At 43.0% G+C, this 18,517-nt stretch overlaps 2 protein-coding genes across 2 annotated transcripts in view; both read left to right on the forward strand.

The window, feature by feature from the left end:
• Positions 1–131: 131 nt before the first annotated feature.
• Positions 132–9,260, forward strand: KLHL7 (kelch like family member 7; the record flags this gene model as incomplete). Its single annotated transcript, XM_018570090.1, has 6 exons — positions 132–306; positions 4,624–4,766; positions 5,915–6,155; positions 6,652–6,853; positions 8,227–8,324; positions 8,728–9,260. Coding segments are annotated over 6 exons (1,143 nt in total), but the record flags the coding sequence as incomplete, so codon positions are not given.
• Positions 9,261–18,378: 9,118 nt separating this feature from the next.
• NUPL2 (nucleoporin like 2) overlaps positions 18,379–18,517 on the forward strand; it is a 15,621-nt gene continuing 15,482 nt past the window's right edge. The window contains exon 1 of the mRNA XM_018570091.1: positions 18,379–18,514. Coding sequence (XP_018425593.1) covers positions 18,445–18,514 — 70 coding nt within the window. The 5' untranslated portion in view covers positions 18,379–18,444. The remainder of the gene's footprint in view (positions 18,515–18,517) is intronic.

Genomic DNA, 18,517 nt, shown 5'->3' on the forward strand with positions numbered 1-18,517 from the left:
GCATCTCATATTCTATGCCCCTGTTGGGGCGGCACAGTCACTATACAATAACTATGTGGCAAGTGCACTGCATATTGCCTACACTGCACGACTGTAATGTAAATGTTCTCTGTATATTTCTGTTTTGTTAGGTTTACGATGCTGCTGTGAGGTGGTTAAAGTATGATGAACCAAATCGGCAACCATACATGGTGGACATCCTTGCCAAAGTCAGATTTCCTCTGATCTCCAAGAACTTTCTAAGCAAGACCGTGCAGGCTGAGCCTTTGATACAAGACAATCCAGAATGTCTAAAGATGGTGATCAGTAAGTGAGCCCTTCTCTGAAGTAACAGTTCTCTATGAGAGTGTGTAGCTGGCCATTGATTGTAGTACTTGCTTGTTAGTAGTCAATGGTACCTTTTATCAATCGAGCTTTGATCTGATCAGCGCACAAACCTGTACATTTATCCTACTGGTGCCCATGTGTTTTCACCTCTGTGGCTGAAAAGTCCAACCTGACCGTGTTTTCACCGGCTAAGGATATATGTAGCTTTTTCTGATTATCTTAATTATCAGGCTGATTTTGGTGCGATAGAACTGGGATCATCTAATATTCTGCGTTATACTAGAAAAATGATTGTTTGCAATTTACTAAATACGAGGTAATAGCAAAAGAATATTCTTTTACCATATCCCTTAAAAACAAAACAAGGGTTATATTACTAATTTTTTGGTTAGGAGCCATTCAAATAATTTCCTTATGCCTCTGAGTGAACTGTGCATCTACAGTTGTAATCACACTTATTTAGGGCTGCAACAACTAATCGATATTATCGATTAGTTGATTCTGATTAGTTGAATAGTCAATAGCAGGCTGGCTGTTGCACCCGCCCCCTGGCTGCTGGTCTAATAGACCCCTAATGTCACCTTAAAGAGAATCTGTCAAGCAAAACAAATGGCAAACGCACTCATCAATTTGTAACCAGCTCTAAGCAAGGTGCACATGGAAGGGCTTTATACAGCAAAAAGTTTAGATACACGTCTTCTGCACCCAATTTTATCTTTTGCCACATGTGCTCCAAGATGGAGACTCTCATAGTTTAGAGTTAGGACCGCACTATATAGAGGTGCGTTGGCGAGACAGTGCGGCTTTCACATTTTCTGCAGAAGACTTGTATCTAAACCTCTGTTTATAACGTTATCGGTGAGACAGGTTTTTTTGCATGCTGGCTGGTGAGTGTGCTGGGAATCCTTTTGCTGTCTTAAAGAGAATCTGTCACCTCCTACGTGCTATCATATAGGGGGCTTGTGAGCCCCCCACCCATGTGATAGCAATGAAGTAAAATATAAAGTAAAATTAAATTAAAAATACCCCAAAAAAGTTTAATGTCCCCCAACCCCGCAAATGCGCGCATACTAACGGAAACACAAGTCGGGTGCACCTACGAGCGAAAACTAAGATTGCGCTACACATGTCCAGTATCGCTGCATGCGCCAGAGTGAGAGCAATAATTCTTGGGCCACTATTCATGGCTAACTCTAAACTGATGACTGGGCTTTTTTTTATTTTAAATAAAAGATATAATCCATCGGGCCACGGACAGTTTACTAGGTCAGCCTGGGAACTGAAAGAATGCATCTTTTTCCTTTTTTTTCCCTTTGGGATGTGTGATGTAACATTCGCCTGCTTTATTGAGTGATAACCTGGATAGTACTTGGTTGTAGAAATGTGAAAATTTCAATTAAACATTTTTGAAAAAAAAAAATGTCTGATATACATACAATTTATTTTTTAAAAAAAGGTGGGGAAAGTAATTTTTGGTTTCGGCCTGACAAATTCTCCTGTGGGATGTGTGTTTCGGTGCCATTCATTTCAATGGCACCCCAAATGCGCCTCCCGCCTGCAGTGTGATCGCCGGCACTGGAACATGCCGCACTGCAATGCCGTGCGTTCCAGTGCGGTGCGATTGCAAAAAAAATTTGCATGCGGTTTTATTCTGAAGTAAACTTTGTTTGTAACACCTGCATTTGTGTATTTTATTTTAAATAAAAGATGGTACAGGTATTCCTCACTTAACGACCGAGTTCCGTTCCTACGACAAGGTCGTTAAACGAATTGGTCGTTAAGTGAGGAACTCTATACAGTACTGTGCTGCATTAGTACAGAACTGTATAGCATTGCAGATGTACAGTACCGAACAGTGTACTGTACATCGGGCAATGAAAATACTTACCGGGACCCGCAGTGAAGATCGGAGGACGTCACTTCCACCGGCGACAGGTCGCACTGATGCTGACGCGCGAGGTCGCTCGGAGGACGGTCGTAAGTGTGAGTGGTCGCAAAACAGGTAAGTCGTTAAGCGAGGATTATCTGTATTTATTTTTTATCAATTAATCAAAAAAAAATTCTGCCAACTAATCATCGTTAGTTGCAGCTCTAAAAGTATTCAACCCCCATTGCAAATCAGGTTTATTGGCACAATTTACTAACTTTTAGTTGTTTTGCAATGAACAAATCAAACAAAAGCAATTGAAATAGGTCAACACAAGAAATGTTTCAAGTGGTTTCTCAACTGAAAATGCAACTTTTAGGCCTGCACGTACAGCTGCGTGCGGGGCCGTGCCAAGCAGCTGCCAGGAAGGACAGGTGCTGTGTGTGATTAGTACACATCCCCCGTCCTTCTCTATGGGGCTACGCAGCCGTACGCTCACCTTAACTGCAGGTCCGTAGGGGTGCGGGTTTTCTGTCTGGGACGCATACAGGAGCCATTCTGGCCGCGTATGAATACGCTCACCCGCACCCCTACGGACGTGCAGGGCGGGCCAGCGTAGGGGGACATACGGCTGCGTAGCCCCATAGAGAAGGACGGGGGCTGCGTACTAATCACTCGCAGCACCTGTCCTTCCCGGCAGCTGCTTGGTACGGCCCCGCATGCAGCACGGAGCTGTATGTGCAGGCCGATTCGTGTGCGAATGGGGCCTGAAATGATTCAACCCCCTGAATAGAATCCCTCACGAGAGCACACAGCTGCAAAACAGGTGTCGTCTCAAGCACACCTGTTGTAACTAAGTAACGCCTTCATAAGTTGCACCAGGTGTGCTTGAGCTAGAAAACATGGCATACCTGAACTGGCTAGGAGTTTGAGTGTCACTTTTGACTGCATGTTAGAAATATGTCAAAAGAATGGTCAAAAAAGTTAAGAGAAGAGACCATTGCCCTTCACAAACAAGGAACAAAAGATAGCGAAGGCACTGAATGTTCCTAGAGACACTGTTGGAAGCATAATTCGCAAGTTCAAAGTTAAAGGAACAGTGGTTACGCTACCTAGACGATGCAGAAAAAGGAAGCTATCAATGGCTGCAACCAGATTTCTGAGAAGGCAGGTTGAGAAAAACCCTCCTCCAGTGACTGCAAAAGACTTGCAGCAGTATTTGGTGGCAACAGACACTGAGGTTTCGGTTTGCACAGTAAGGCATGTACTAAACGCAGAAGGTTTCCATGCCAGAATTCCAAGATGTACAATATACCACTACTGACCCAAAAGCACAAGAGAAGACGGCTTCAATATGCTCAAAATCATATAAATAAGCCACAGAAGTTTTAGGATTCTGTTCTGTGGAACGATGAAAGAAAACTGAAAATTTTCGGCCCTATGGATCAGCGGTATGTCTGGAGGATGAAGAATGAAGCATACGTTGAAAAGAACACTGCCTACAGTTAAGCATGATGGTGGCTTGGTGATGCTCTAGGGTGGCTTTGCATCCTCTGGCACTGGAAACCTGCAGTGTGTGCAATGAAGATGGATTCATTGAAGTATTAGGAAACCCTAGGAGAAAACATCATGCCATCCGTGAGGAAGCTGAAGCTTGGGTATCATTGGACCTTCCAACAGGACAATGATCCGAAGCATACCTCAAATTCCACCAAGGCTTGGTTGCAGAAGAATTCTTGGAAGATTCTACAGTAGTCATCGCAGTCACCTGACTTGAACCCCATAGAAAATCTCTGCTGGGATATGGAGGCGCCGGTTGCAGCACGCAAACCCAAGAATATTAGTGAACTGGAGGCCATTGCTCATGAGGAATGGGTTAAGATTCCTCAGGAACGCTGTCAGAAGCTGGTATCTGGCTATGCATCTCATTTGCAACAGGTCATAACAGTAAAAGGGTGCTCTACTATTTACTAAAGATGCTTACCATGAAGGGGTTGAATAATTTCGAGACTGCAGATGTCATTAAAAGTTGCCTTTTCAGTTGAATTTCGGAAAATCAGTTGTGTTGACCTATTTCAATTGCTTTTGTTGGATTTTTTCATTGCAAACAGCTGAAAATCTGTACATTTTGCCATTAAACCTGATTGGCAATGGGGGTTGGATCATTTTGATAACAACTTTATTTCTGCTGCTTTACAGCACATATATAGCCCAAACCTCTAGGGCCTTTTGGTTCATATTGTGTCCCCTCTACATGAAGTGATTAGCTGTTACATTTATCATCATAATAAAATGTGCCAGATTTCCATTTCCCCCTTTCTGCTTGTTCTCTCTGTATATGTACTTGTACTTCTGTCTGACCAATAGGCTCGGCCACTCCTTAAGCTCTAGAAGCTTATACAATTTTTTTGTGTTTGTACTTCTTATAGGTGGTATGCGTTATCACCTTCTCTCTCCAGAAGATAGGGAAGAGCTTGTGGATGGCACAAGGCCACGGAGAAAGAAACATGACTATCGAATCGCTTTATTTGGCGGCTCACAGCCTCAATCCTGTAGATACTTTAACCCAAAAGTACGTTCTGACTGTAGTTGGATCAAGTTTCAAGAAACTCAGTCTTTTCTCTCAACAATGTCTTAGCATTAAAAGCTTTCATTGGATCTTGGGAGTGCAACTTTTTACTAGTCCTGACCTTCTTAGCTCAAACATGCTGGGGAGAGGAAGCAATATTTACGCAAATTATGTCTCATTCATATTGGTCATGTGGCATTGGGATATTACAGAAAATAAGTTTGTGGTTGCAGAAGCAATCGGGAAACATGGAGCAGCTCTACCCTCCTGTCTCCAATCCCACCGCTGGAACCTTGGTGCCTGGTAAAGCTTCCGCCAGAGCCTATGTCCTTGCAGAAGAGTTGTAATATATTTTAATGTGACCCGATAGATAGAATGCAGGCGAAAGGAACATGTTTACTAAATGGCCCCCAAACCCCTGCATTGTTGTCCTGTTTTGCCCACCAGAGCCAACTGAAAAAAGCCCCACATAAGCTCCAACTGGATCTGGTCAGATCTTACACATGGCTTTGTCCACTCTACTGACCCCGAATTACCGTACTCTACCCTGGTAATTGGCCACTCAGCTTGTCAGTGTTCGGTCTTTGGCGCAAGTGAAGAGAGTCGCTTTGTTTTCCTCTTCGCTTCAGTGGGCTAATGGTGCGACAGGAGAGCAAATGGGGAAGGTAAGTATAAGTGGTGGGGCAATAGTCTACTACGTGCATATGTTACTTGAATGGTTTTCTTTGTTTGTTCCCTGCAGCTTGGTTGCACAGTCCCTATCGAATACTTATATTAGTGGTTGTTCTTGAACTCATTGCCTTTGCCCACCCTTGGCCTGCAACTGAGAGGAGAGCTCAGTGATAGGTTGCCCATCATTCATTGTCAGCCTCACCGACATTGACTTACCTTCCCATCTTTTAGCTTCATGCTAGTAGATGCAGTAGCATTAACTTATGTAAACACAAGATTGGAATGTTGTAGGCTGCACGGTGCAATAACGGGTATCACCATTATTAAAGGTTAGCCATTGTTTTGTTCATGTACAGTTCTGAGAACTATTCTAAAAGTAGTTAGCCTCTTTATATTAGTTGTCACGTATTAATTTGTTGTTTTTTTGCTTTTTTTATCTTTATTGACCATATATTAACCCCTGTGCTTTATTGTGACAGGATTATAATTGGACAGATATCCGGTGTCCATTTGAGAAGCGCAGGGATGCAGCCTGTGTGTTCTGGGACAATGTGGTCTATATTTTAGGTGGCTCTCAACTCTTTCCTATTAAGAGAATGGACTGCTACAATGTTGTAAAGGACTCCTGGTACTCTAAATTGGGGCCACCAACACCGCGAGACAGCCTGGCTGCATGCGCCGCTGAAGGCAAAATTTACACATCCGGGGGTTCAGAAGTAGGTGAGGAATCACCGCTCCTATGTTTCTATTTTCAATCCAAAGTATTTTTCTGCTTCAATTGTTTTATTTATATCTGTTTTGTGGTATATACTAATATCAGTCTTCGTTCCAATGCAGTGTAGAATCTAATACACACATTTTACATTTGTTGAATAAGGCTTAGGGCAAGGTTGGTTTCTGTATTGTGTAAATTATGTTTTAACCTTTTAAAATAAACCTTCTAATCAGTAATTTGGCAATTAGATGTGTAAGTATATGGGTATCATAAGGCCTATATAATATATATTTATGTACAGTATATGTGTGTATGTATGTGATATATATATACTGTGTATGTATTTTATATATATATATATATTAGAATTTTTCCTTTGGGAGTGTTTAGTATTCAGCGTTCACCTGTATGCTCACCTGAGGTCATTCAGTTAGGTAGCGTCCAGTATTACACTCCTTAGTTGTATTATATTTTATTTGAACCTCTTGTTTGCGTTTACAGGAAACTCTGCTCTCTACTTATTTGAATGTTATGATACCAGGACAGAAAGCTGGCACACAAAGCCCAGTATGCTTACCCAGCGCTGCAGTCATGGCATGGTGGAGGCCAATGGGTTGATCTATGTGTGTGGAGGCAGTTTGGGGAACAATGTATCTGGTCGAGTGCTGAACTGCTGTGAGGTGTATGATCCGACAACAGAAACGTAAGTGTGTGTGCAATAAAATGTATTTCTATAAGGAGGAAACTGCTGAAGGGAGTAGTTACCTGTGAAAGAGTAATATCCCGATTCTGGCACCAAGACACCCTTCTGTGGACCTCAGATATTAATGCGCAGTCCACCATTTTACATTGGACATGGTGTTCATGAATTGGCACAGGTTACCAGAAGATTGCGCAAATCATTCTCACCATAGATAACAGCTAACCTTCTAATCGTCAGAGCTCCTTATAGAGGTATACTGGAAAAAAATACAGCTAAACTCTCCCACAAGTGTACTACAGTAAATCTTTACATGGATAAAATCATTCTCGAGGATCGTTTTCACAAAGTTTCAGATACAAGACACCACTGCTTGGTTTGCTGTGGCCAGCAAAATTACATCAGTGCTGTGGTGCTTGACGTATTTCATCAAAACAGAATATTCTGCTAATCTGTACTAAATCACATGGAGTGTGTCTAGTGAATGTAGTTGACCTTTACCATCTGGCGTTCAATAAAGGGGCGAATCTGTGCCCACAGAACCCTGTTGGTGATAGAATTCAGGAAGAATCACACCCTCCAATGTTTGCATCAACTGATTATGAACAGCTTTCATGGTTTTTTTTATTAGACTGCCTATTTACATACAACTTTGTGATTTTGTTAGAGGTGTATACACACAGTGAGGGGCATTTATCAAAACTGGAGCAGACAAAATCTGGAGCAGTTGCCCAGGGCAACCAATCAGCTTCTCTCTTCAGTTCAGTCAAGATTTGAAAATGAAAGACAGAAGCTGATTGGTTGCAGTGCACAGCTGCTCCAGATTTTGATACATTCCCCCCATTGTGTGCATGCATATGGTCATTTATAAAGGCTCTAGTGTTGAATATATTTTTTTTATGTATAACAGTTATAGTTTGAAAGTGTATCATTAATTCATAATGCATTCATTTGTTTATTGTTAAAAGCAGGGCTGGACAAATCCCAGGAACCAGGTTAACCAATGGTACTTCTGAATTACAGCTGTTGTCTAACTTTGGAGGTTTTCGCTAGTTGTTAATGGAGCTGACTCCTTGATTGGACAGATTGACTCCTGAATTCCATATTAATTTGTCCAACCCGGGTATAAGAAGATAAACTGGTAGTAGTGAAAATGAGTTCTGTTAGCCGTAGGTACTAATGTCATGACCTACATTTTCTGACCCCATTTCTGACACAGATTACAATAGGTAATTTATGTTTCTGACACATATGGATAAATAAGGCCCAATATTCTGTATATATTCTGTCATTATAAAAAAGACAACACCTGTTACGTTTTATGGCTGTTTTTTTTTCTTTATAAACAATTTTTATTAACCAATTTATTCTTCTAGGTGGACCGAACTGTGCCCAATGATTGAAGCACGGAAAAACCATGGACTGGTCTTTGTGAGAGACAAAATATTTGCCATTGGGGGACAGAATGGTTTAGGTATGTTCTATCCTCAAACAGCATATTTGGTAGTTTTTTGTCAGGAAAGCTGACAGCACTGCTAGACCAACACAGTAGGCCCAATTCTGCGTCCTACCCTCACAGGACCAGCTTGCCTTTGAAGTGTGCTACTGCAATTGTGAAAATAATATGCCAATACTAACTTTTCGAAAACTGGGCTGGGGACGTCACTGTGTGGCCTTTTTGTAAATAGCAATGCAAGGTAGTGATAGATGCTGCAGAAATAAAAGGAATCCCAGTATTGTTCAGTATTTAGACTGTGGGTAAGTGTTCTCTATTGTCCTGTTGCATGTGATTGCAGCTTATTAGGCATATGATGATGGTAGCTGTGTTACGGCTGTGAAGTTATCCATGCTGACAGTAACTTGTGGTATATTTTCAGGTGGCCTGGACAGCGTTGAGTACTACGATATAAAACTTAATGAATGGAAGATGGTGTCTCCAATGCCGTGGAAAGGTGTGACTGTGAAATGTGCAGCAGTGGGCTCAGTGATTTACGTACTGGCTGGCTTCCAAGGAGTGGGCCGTTTAGGACATATACTAGAGTACAACACAGAGACGGACAAGTGGGTCGCCAACTCTAAAGTGCGAGCATTCCCTGTGACCAGCTGCCTAATATGTGTTGTGGACACATGCGGGGCAAATGAAGAGACGCTGGAAACATGAAGATTTTGTCATGTGGAATGAATGTTCTTTCCAGTAACCCCAGTACCTGACTTTGTCTTTTTCTATTTATGGGCTTACCATTTCATGATGTTCCATATTACAGAGGATAGGTAAAGACAGGGTGGTTGAAAAACTATGGACTGCGACTTATCCACTGTCTCCCAGACTTGCTTCTTGGCCCTAATCTGCTCCTGTACTCCCAGGAGTTTAAAAATGTGGAGCAACGCACAGTTTGCTAGTATAAAAAAAGCAAACTTTTTATGGTGTAGTCATGTTTACTTGAAGGTTTAATATAGTGCACCTGCTGGATAGTTTGGGCTCAAACATATAAGCACATCATAAGAAATGCATGTTTGTTCTTTATATCGTGCTCTAGAATGTACTCAGATGTGGAGGATGGCAGTTATTCATCTTATGATGAATGGAGGCTTTCATACACACGCTACTGCGAGCTGCGTCCATGTACCTTACAAAGCGAGGTGGAGAACTGGCCAGTGCTGTGTGCGTAGGACAGAGACGATCGACTTCCACCCTGCTAGTACTTGTGTATGAAAAAGCATAATGACAAAAGTAGCACTGTAGCAAAACAGGTTTTGCCTTGCAGTGCTGGAATCTGAGGCCCATCTCATCATGGAAACCACAGGTATGTTCCCCTTGTTTGCATGGAATTCCGGTAAATTTAAGTGAAAATAAACACAGACACATTGCTGTAGTGCATATCTATATCTGTAGTTAGGACTTTGGACTGTACGCTCCTCCTGGGGCAGCAGCTGATATGAATGGTCTGTATTTGTTGTAAAACACGCAGAATTTGTTGCACTACGTAATGTAAATACATAGAAGGGAATTGATCAAGACTAGAGCAGACAAAATCTGAAGCAGCTGTGCATGGCAACCAATCGCCTTCTCTCTTTCATTTTTGAATCTTGAGAGAAGCTGATTGGTTGCCATGAGCAACTGCTCCAGATTTTGTTTGCTCCAGTTTTGATCAATGCCCCCCATAATGTACAGGGCATCGAACTGCCTCTTAAGATGTGCTTATATACTTCCGGGTTTGGGTCCTAATAGAATTAGTACCATCTGATGGACTTATAAAGTACTTAGGAACTTCCTCCTAATGTCGCAGCTTAATTGTGTGTTATATTGAACAATGTCTGATGTTTCAAGTTTGTATGCCTGCAATTTTGTTTTTAAATACAAGTTAAACCTAATTTCGATTAGTTTTATTTCTTTTAAGTTGCCTATTTCATAACACCAGTGATGTATTGTATACCTGTATTCAATGGACCTTTACTTCCTTTCACTAAAAATCACCTCCGCATACAGCTCTGCATGCTGAAATGAAATCATCTTACATTCATTAATTAAACATATTTTTCTTTTACTTAGAATGATTGTTTTTCCACTTCCTGGTCCTCTTGTGCATTTGTGATGTAATGTGCCCAAGCTTTGCATCCTGGGAAGGTTACAGCAGCAGAGCATTGCTGGGAAATCTCATCTGTAACCTCACGAGATCTCAGGGAAAGACACTTTCCTCCCCTGAGATGATGTGCATGGTCACGTGTGCCAGAGCTCCAGGAAGTAAAGGGAGATCTAGTAACCTGCCCATAGTAAAAATGGCCACTGTGAGAAGAATGGGGAGGAAATGAAAATAAGGAATGCAAAGAATAAAAAGCCGGCAATTATCTAGAAGTATGTGTTTGTAGATTGTCATTACTAAACATTTCTAAAGGTGTGTTTTGTTGTCATTTCAAAGATAAGGGTCAAGTTCCTCTTTAAAGGGAGTTTTACTATAAAAAAAAAGAAACAAACAAAGAGCGCCCACCCAGTGTACTACAGATTCATTTATTAAATAGCTTTGAAAACAGACAGACTACTCACAAACGTAGCGGCATTTGTCAAACTTGTAAGTGGATTCCAAAGTAGAATGGTAGTCTATATGAACAATCCAAACGAACTCCCACAGTCTTCAGTCCGAGTTGCTATATGCCAACATCGGCTGTGGTTAAGTGGTTGATGTGTTTCCTGGGGCACGCCCCTTTCACCAGAAGCCCCAGGAAATGCTTCAATCACTTACCCACAGCCGATGTCGGCGTATAGCAACTCGGACTAAAGACTGGGAGTTTGTTTGGATTGTTCATATAGACTACCATTCTACTTTGGAATCCACTTACAAGTTTTGCATGCCGATACGTTTGTGAGTAGTCTGTTTTTAAAGCTATTTAATAAATGAATCCGTATTACACAGGGTGGACGCTCTTTCTGTTTGTTTCTTTTTGCATGTTTTGGACAAGAACATTCCGATCTGAGGAGGAGCAGCACCCCTGGGTCAGTCTAAATTGACAAGTGAATTATTTGTTGGCTGTCAGCGCCGGAGGAACTTTTGTTTGCTTGCCGAGTTTTACGCAGGTATGCCTAGCATACTTATCAAAGTGTCCTCCTTTGGCGAGGACAGTTCTAGGCTATGGGGGCCGCCTTTGCTCACCTACTACTGAAAATGCTAGCAGAGTGGATGTTTTCTTTATCATCTGGCTTCAGTATATTTCCCAAGTCACTAACCCTGAACAAGTATGTAGATCAGGAAGGTCTGCAAACTTGGTCAGTGACAAGATAGCGAAACAAAATCATCAGCATGACAGCCAGACAACTAGCATTTCAGGAGGGTCTTTGTGATTGGGTCAGCAATTTTTGTTTCATGACCGCTTTAGTCACTGGTATATTGATTCATACCGATAAGCAGTAGGGACTGTTATTTTACAAATCACTCTGGCATGTGGATCCAGTGTGTCCAGCAAGTAAACATGCAGTAGTCAGCAGCATACAGTAATGGCCAAAAATATTGGCACCCCTGCATTTGTGTCAGATAATGCACCACTTTGCGCAGAATATTGTTGCACTTACAAATGTTTAGGCATTCTCGTGTTTATTTCTTTTGGTTGTATCGGTATGACACAAAAAAGTGGAGGGGAAAAAAAAGCCAAACCAGACACATTTCAGGCAAAACTTCCAAAATGGACCGGACAAAATTATTGGCACCCTCAATTAATATTTGTAAGCACAGCCCTTGGGAAAAAAATAACTGAAATCAATTGCTTCCTGTAACCATCAATGAGTTTCTTACACCTCTACAGGAATTATGGAGCACTCTTCTTTCGCCAACTGCTCCAGGTCTCTCAGATTGGAAGGTTCCTTTTCCCAACTGCTGTTTTGAGATCTCTCCACAGGCGCTCTATGGGATTCAGATCTGGACTCATTGCTGGCCAGCACAGTACTCGCCATCACTTTGTCTGAAACCATTTCTGGTTGCTTTTTGACTTGTGCTCTGGGTCATTGTCCTGCTTTAAGACCCAAGACCTCTGAAGGAGACCCTCCTTTCTGACACTGGGCCCTACATTGCACCCCAGAATTCTTTGGTAGTCTTCAGATTTCATAATTCCATGCACACAGTCAAGACATCCAGTGCCTGAAGCAGCTAAGCAACCCCAAAACATCAGTGAACCTACACCATGTGTGACTGTATTTTTTTCTCATTTCTTTTTCTGAAAACAGTAGAGTGATGGGCTTTACCAAAAAGCTGTCATTTTGTTTAGTCTTTCCATGGCACATCCTCCCAAAAGGATTTTGGCGTCCAAAGGTAAGTTTCGGCAAACGCCAATCTGGCTTTTTTATGTTTCTGTGTCAGCAGTGGGATTCTCCTGGGTCTCTTACTGTAGCGTCCCTTTTCATTTAAATGGCAACGTATAGTGCGAGTTGACACAGTTGTACCCTGTGCCTGAAGGTCAGCTTGAATATGTCTGGAAGTTGAGTGAGGGCCTTTATTTACCATTCGAACAATCCTTTGTTACAATCTATGATCGATTGTTCTCTTTCATCCACGTTCAGGGAGATTAGTTGCAGTGCCCTGGACTGTAAACATCTTGACAATGTTGCGCACAGTGGACACACGAACATTAAGATCTCTGGAGATGGACTTGTAACCTTGAGATTGTCCATGCTTTTCCACGATAACTTGGAATGCAATTTTTTCTTGCAATTTGGAGAAGGTGCCAATAATTTTGTGCAGTCCATTTCTGGAGTTTTGCGTGGAATGTGTCAGATTTGGCTTTTTTTTTCTCCATTTTTTTTTTTTATGTCATACCAATACAAACAAAAGTAATAAACATGAGAATGCCGAAACATTTGTAATTGCAACAATTTTCTGCGCAAAGTGGTGCATTATCTGGTAGAAATGCAGGGGTACCAATATTTATGGCCATGACTGTATAAAAAGATACCAGATCTTCCAGGCCAGACTTTCATTGTACCAGGTTCTACAACTATAACCATATACATTAGCTGTACTAGGACACTTCATCAGCAGCACAGCTCCTTTACAGCTCTAGAATTCTGAACACGTTTCATTAGAGGTGCTCTAAAATGCGGTCCTGCTAAGGATGTATTTTTCCATACTGTGTCGATGATGAACGTCCACTGCACCACATAAATACATCATTTGTTATTCCTACTCCCAGAATGTAGAACACGTTTAATGCATGTGTTACAATATCTCCTGTGCATGCAGTGTCTGTGTATGAACTGACTTTCAAGTCATGTGTCTGTAAATCCATGTCCTCTTACCCTGGGCCTTTTCTTTTAGTGGGCATCCTGCAGATATAGCAAATGTTTTTGGTTCAATTGATTTTAACAAATGGCAGTATTTACTAAGTGCACCTTGGCCCTAGTCAACAAAGCTCAGGTACCCCTCTCATATTAGGAATGCACCGATACCATTTTTTTCAAGACCGAGTACCGATACCTTTCCTCAAGTACTCGCAGATACCGATACCTTTTTTTTTTTAGTGTCATGTAATGATTTTAGGATGTGACCGCAGCGACCCTGGTAGTTCTGCCACTGACTCCAAGCTGTAGAAGGACTGCAAATCCCAGCAATAAAGAATAATATAAAGCTAAACCAGTTGCTCATCAGGGCTGTACAGGGTTTCAGGAGGCTGTGTGGGGTCTGACCAGGGCTGTGCGGTCTGACCAGGGCTGCATGCGGCGTCTCAGGAGGCTGTGCGGGCGGTGGGAAGGAGATGTGTGGCCGGCACTGTAAACAGCCCCCATGAGGTCCCCAGCAAGCGCCGTACGACCTAATGGCAGTCAAATGTATTAAAAAATTTAAAGCGTTGGTATCGTGGCATTTTCTTGAGTAAGAGTACTCGTGAAAATGCCCCGTATAAGTGCATCCCTACTTCGTTTGATTAAGTTAAAATGTTTATTAACCCTTGCAGCGTTCTATCCCCAAAACTTCAAGGGTTAACTGCTTGTTGTGGCCTAGGGAGGAAAATAAATAAGTTATACTCACCCGATCCTCAGAGCCAGCTTGCTCTGTTACCGGTCCTTCCGGCCTCTCTCCCGGTCCTAATCTTCACACTGCAGTTTCTGGAAGCCTCCAACAGTGATCCTCCTCCTCCACCTCATATGTAACACCTTCGTGGATTCCCCGTATAGACAGATGATCACCTTATTCTTTAACCCTTACAAAAAATCTGATCATGCCAATCCCTCTTCGGATATCGGGGCAGGGACACCTTTTCAGGAGGTGCAAGATTGTAATCACCAATGCTTCCACATAGCAGCCGACTGATCAACCGAAATAAATAGGAACATACATCATAGTGCAGAGTGTTTAAACTAGAAAAAACTTTATTCAAATTCTGCTCACATAAAAACAAACATGTAGTGTGCCATGGAGTCCCGCCGTGCTCCATGTAAGAGGTAACCAGATCCTTCCTGCTCCCGTCACTACAATGCTCTGTGCTGCGATCATGGCTCCGCCCTACATACGTTACGTCCCTTCGGACTTCGTCAGGCGTTGTAATAAATCAATATAAATAATCTTCCAGTGTGTCAAAAGAAGATTGTGGATTGCAGCCGCTCTATGGGCTTCTTTGGAAGGCGGGCAGCTGCTCTCATGCTTGTTCTGGGTCAGTGACTCAAAGTTCTGAAGCCACAGACACTCGGGCAACTATATTTTTTTTGAATACAGGCTTCCTATAGGCCCTGTTCACACTCAGGCTGCCTTAATGCACCATGGTGTGATGCTGTTGCATTCAGCACCCCAACGCACCTTCTTAGCGCGTGTGTGCTGCTGATTAGGCAGCTAGTTCATCATTAAATGGGTCTCTTAACATGACACTACACCCTTTAAAAATGCATTCAAGTACCATAACTATTAACAGAAATGTATTTTATTTGTGTATCACTCAGCTGCAGATCCTCAAATCATCTCTGAATTGGTGCTGACACTGTCCTTCCTTCTGGAGAGTGGCTAATGCATTTTAATGCACATGCTGTAAGGAAGCACAACAGTGTACACCCAGCCTCAAAGTGTTTTCCACAGGAAGTGCATACTTCTCCTGCAACCGGCTCAGTTACCTACTGGAAAAGGTAGCTGCTCTCACTTGACAACTACAGTATATTCATAGTAACATTCACATAAACATTTTGCTGTTTGTGATTAGTGATGGGCTCGGGCGTGTTCGCAGCTCCACGTGCCGAGCCAGCCAGGAAGCTGACAGTGCAAATCACGGGTACTAAGTCATTTCCCGATCTCTGCAGCTGCGGACCGGGATAATGTCTCAGTACCTGTGATTGGCGCCGTCAGCTTCCTGGCGGGCTCGGCACGTGGAGCTGCGAACACGCCCGAGCCCATCACTATGTGTGATGGGCTGCCTCAAATAGGAGGAGCAGATTACCTAAATTTCACCACAGAAAGGGTTGTCAGCTGACAACTTCCACTTCACTCCACCAGACAACTAACTGTACTGACATTGTATAAAAAAAAGAGCCTTTTCTAGGTTTCAGCACCAACAATGAATTAGACGGCACAATGCAATAGTATTTATTTTCTTTGGTTACAATTAATAAACTGGTACAAAGTGAACAGAACTTCTTGTATGAAGGTATCCAATACACTGATAAAATATGCATGCTTCTTTGATGGTGTGTTCCTGCCATCTCCTGCACTGAACACAGTGGTTAGAGGCATGTAAGGGCTTGTTCACAACCAATTGCGGTGCGTTCCAGAACGGTAGCTGCTGGAACGCACCCTAATCACTTACAAAACTTCCCCGCTGCATTCTGGGGCGTGGCGGTGCATTGAAGTCAATGACACCGCAGCCACGCCCCCCGCGGGTGTAATCAGACGTGTGGCAAAACATTGCCTGCGTTCCGGTCCACTGCAAATGCAAAAAATAATGCATGCTCTATTTTTTTGCGTTTGCAGTGGACCGGAACGCAGGCATTGTTTTGCCACGCATCTGACCGCACTGTGGGCGGGGGGAGTGGCTGCGGTGCCATTGACTTCAATGCACCACGCCGCTCCAGCCCCAGAATGAAGGGGGAAGTTTTGTGAGCGATTGCGGTGCGTTCCAGCAGCTACCACTCTGGAACCATCTGCAATTGGTGGAAACAAGCCCTTAAGGAAAACAGGAAGGGAACACTACAGTTCATAGGAGAATTCTGCAATTGTATCAATAGCAACGGAACACTCATCCTAAGCACACAGGAAAGGATGTGGTGGGAGAAGGTGAGGGTGGGCATCACAGCAGGGGCCGAAAAGTGATTTTAGGAACTCAATCATTCTACTAAAATTGCAAGCGACTAAAAGGTACCCATACACCTTACAATGATCGTCCAATTTTTGTCCGCAAACGCGGTTTCGTCCGAAAATTGGCCAGCTGATGGGAAGTGCACAACCACAATTACTGTACAACTGGGCAAATTTCGTCTTTCAAGCAAGCTAGAAAATGTTCGTCAAGTTGGATGAAAATCGACGGATTAGTGGTGTTTTTGTGCAACAAAAATCGCAAGATGAATACTGCACATGCGCAAACGTAAATCTGTTTTCGGCCGACGAAATTCAGCTAGTTAGTGGTAATCACAAAGTACATTGGTCCAAGTGCATGATGGGCTGTTTGAATAAAAATAGAATAAAAATAGAGCAAAGATGCAATGGCAGAACAAAACAAGTTGTACAATGGTTGTAAGGTGTATGGCCACCTTAGTATTTGATCACTACATAGATGGAGCAAATCGGTCCCTGTGGTGTAACCTGCATGTTGCAACCACTCACACATCTGGAGCATTGTGAGATCATGTGTTATTAATCGCTACTTGTGTAGCTCACACCACAGGAAGCCACTTGTTCTATTAGATCGGTGTTTCTCAACCTATTTTTAGTTGTGGCACCCTTTAAAACCAAACAAAATCTCACGACCCTCCAGTCTAAGAAGTAAAAAATAAAGTGTGGTTTCCCCCAAAATCCTTATCCTAGGTAGAGTCTGGTATCGATTTTAAGGGGAACTCCACTCCAAAAACAAACAGCCCCCCCTTTTACATCAGAGTGCCCCTCTTTCACAACAATAGAGTCCTATCTTAATCTTCCCCACAGTGCAACATGGCAGAGGGCAGGACGCGACAGAAGTGGATTTCTGTCTTCTGAATGCTTCGGGAGGTCCTGCATGTAACCCTCACCCCCAGATTAGCGTCATGCATTTCTATGGTGATGGTGGCTGGCTAATGAAAACTGCAAAATTTGAAGGCGCCCCTGACAAATCCAGAAGGCACCCTTGTGTGTCACATACACTGGTTGAGAAAGGCTGCATTAGATTACCAATTATTTACTAATGATTTTAATACTGTGATTGAGCTACTACTCACCCATGTGCATTGTCCAGAGGTAAGTGGATGTATGACTGAGATTACTTGGGGAAGGAGAGCAATGGAAAAGCTTGGTTTGGGGCATAGAATAAAGCAATGTGGGAAGTCATTGATGGATTGCAAGCACATTATGTGTGTAAGCTGCTACATATCAGGTACAGAATGTCGGCCATTATTTTATGGGCATGCACATAGGGGTGGGTTTCCAATATTAGTATGAACATCTGGAGGTGCTGGTGGTTGAGTTAGATTAGCACAGAACAGTGGGGGATGCTGGAAGACAGGATCAGGTAATGGGGAAGAAAGAACTGGGTAGGTATGATGGTTAGGTTAGTGAGTGCCATCAGTCTGTTGGGTGCGGGAAGCACCATTGATGGGTGAAGACACAAGTCACAATATTGGGGATAAGGAAAGTAGTGCAGGAAGTGTTATCACTCCACCTGATTACTAGCACCCCCTACCCCCCTCTCCACCCCGCCCATCATCCCACACTTTGCACGACTCTGCGCCCAGCCCAATGGACACTTCTGCAAGGGACTGAGTCTCTCTATGACCCTCTCTTTGGTATCTCTTCTCTTTCCTGAGTTTTCCTTTATAAAAACCGTACAGTCCGCCACCGCCAGACGATAAGCCCCGCCCTTCCTCTGACGTCACGTCCCTCACATACACTGTCATTCCCAGTGGCCTCTGGGAGGATTTCCGGGGTGTTCGATGTGTGCCAGTGGTTCTGATGGCGATCTGCAGCTTCTTCCTGGAGGGCCGCTGCCGGTTCGGAGATAGATGCTGGAACGAACACCCGAGAG

Source organism: Nanorana parkeri, unplaced genomic scaffold (assembly GCF_000935625.1).
Source record: "Nanorana parkeri isolate BGI_ZX_2015 unplaced genomic scaffold, ASM93562v1 scaffold1454, whole genome shotgun sequence".
Lineage (NCBI taxonomy): Eukaryota > Metazoa > Chordata > Amphibia > Anura > Dicroglossidae > Nanorana > Nanorana parkeri.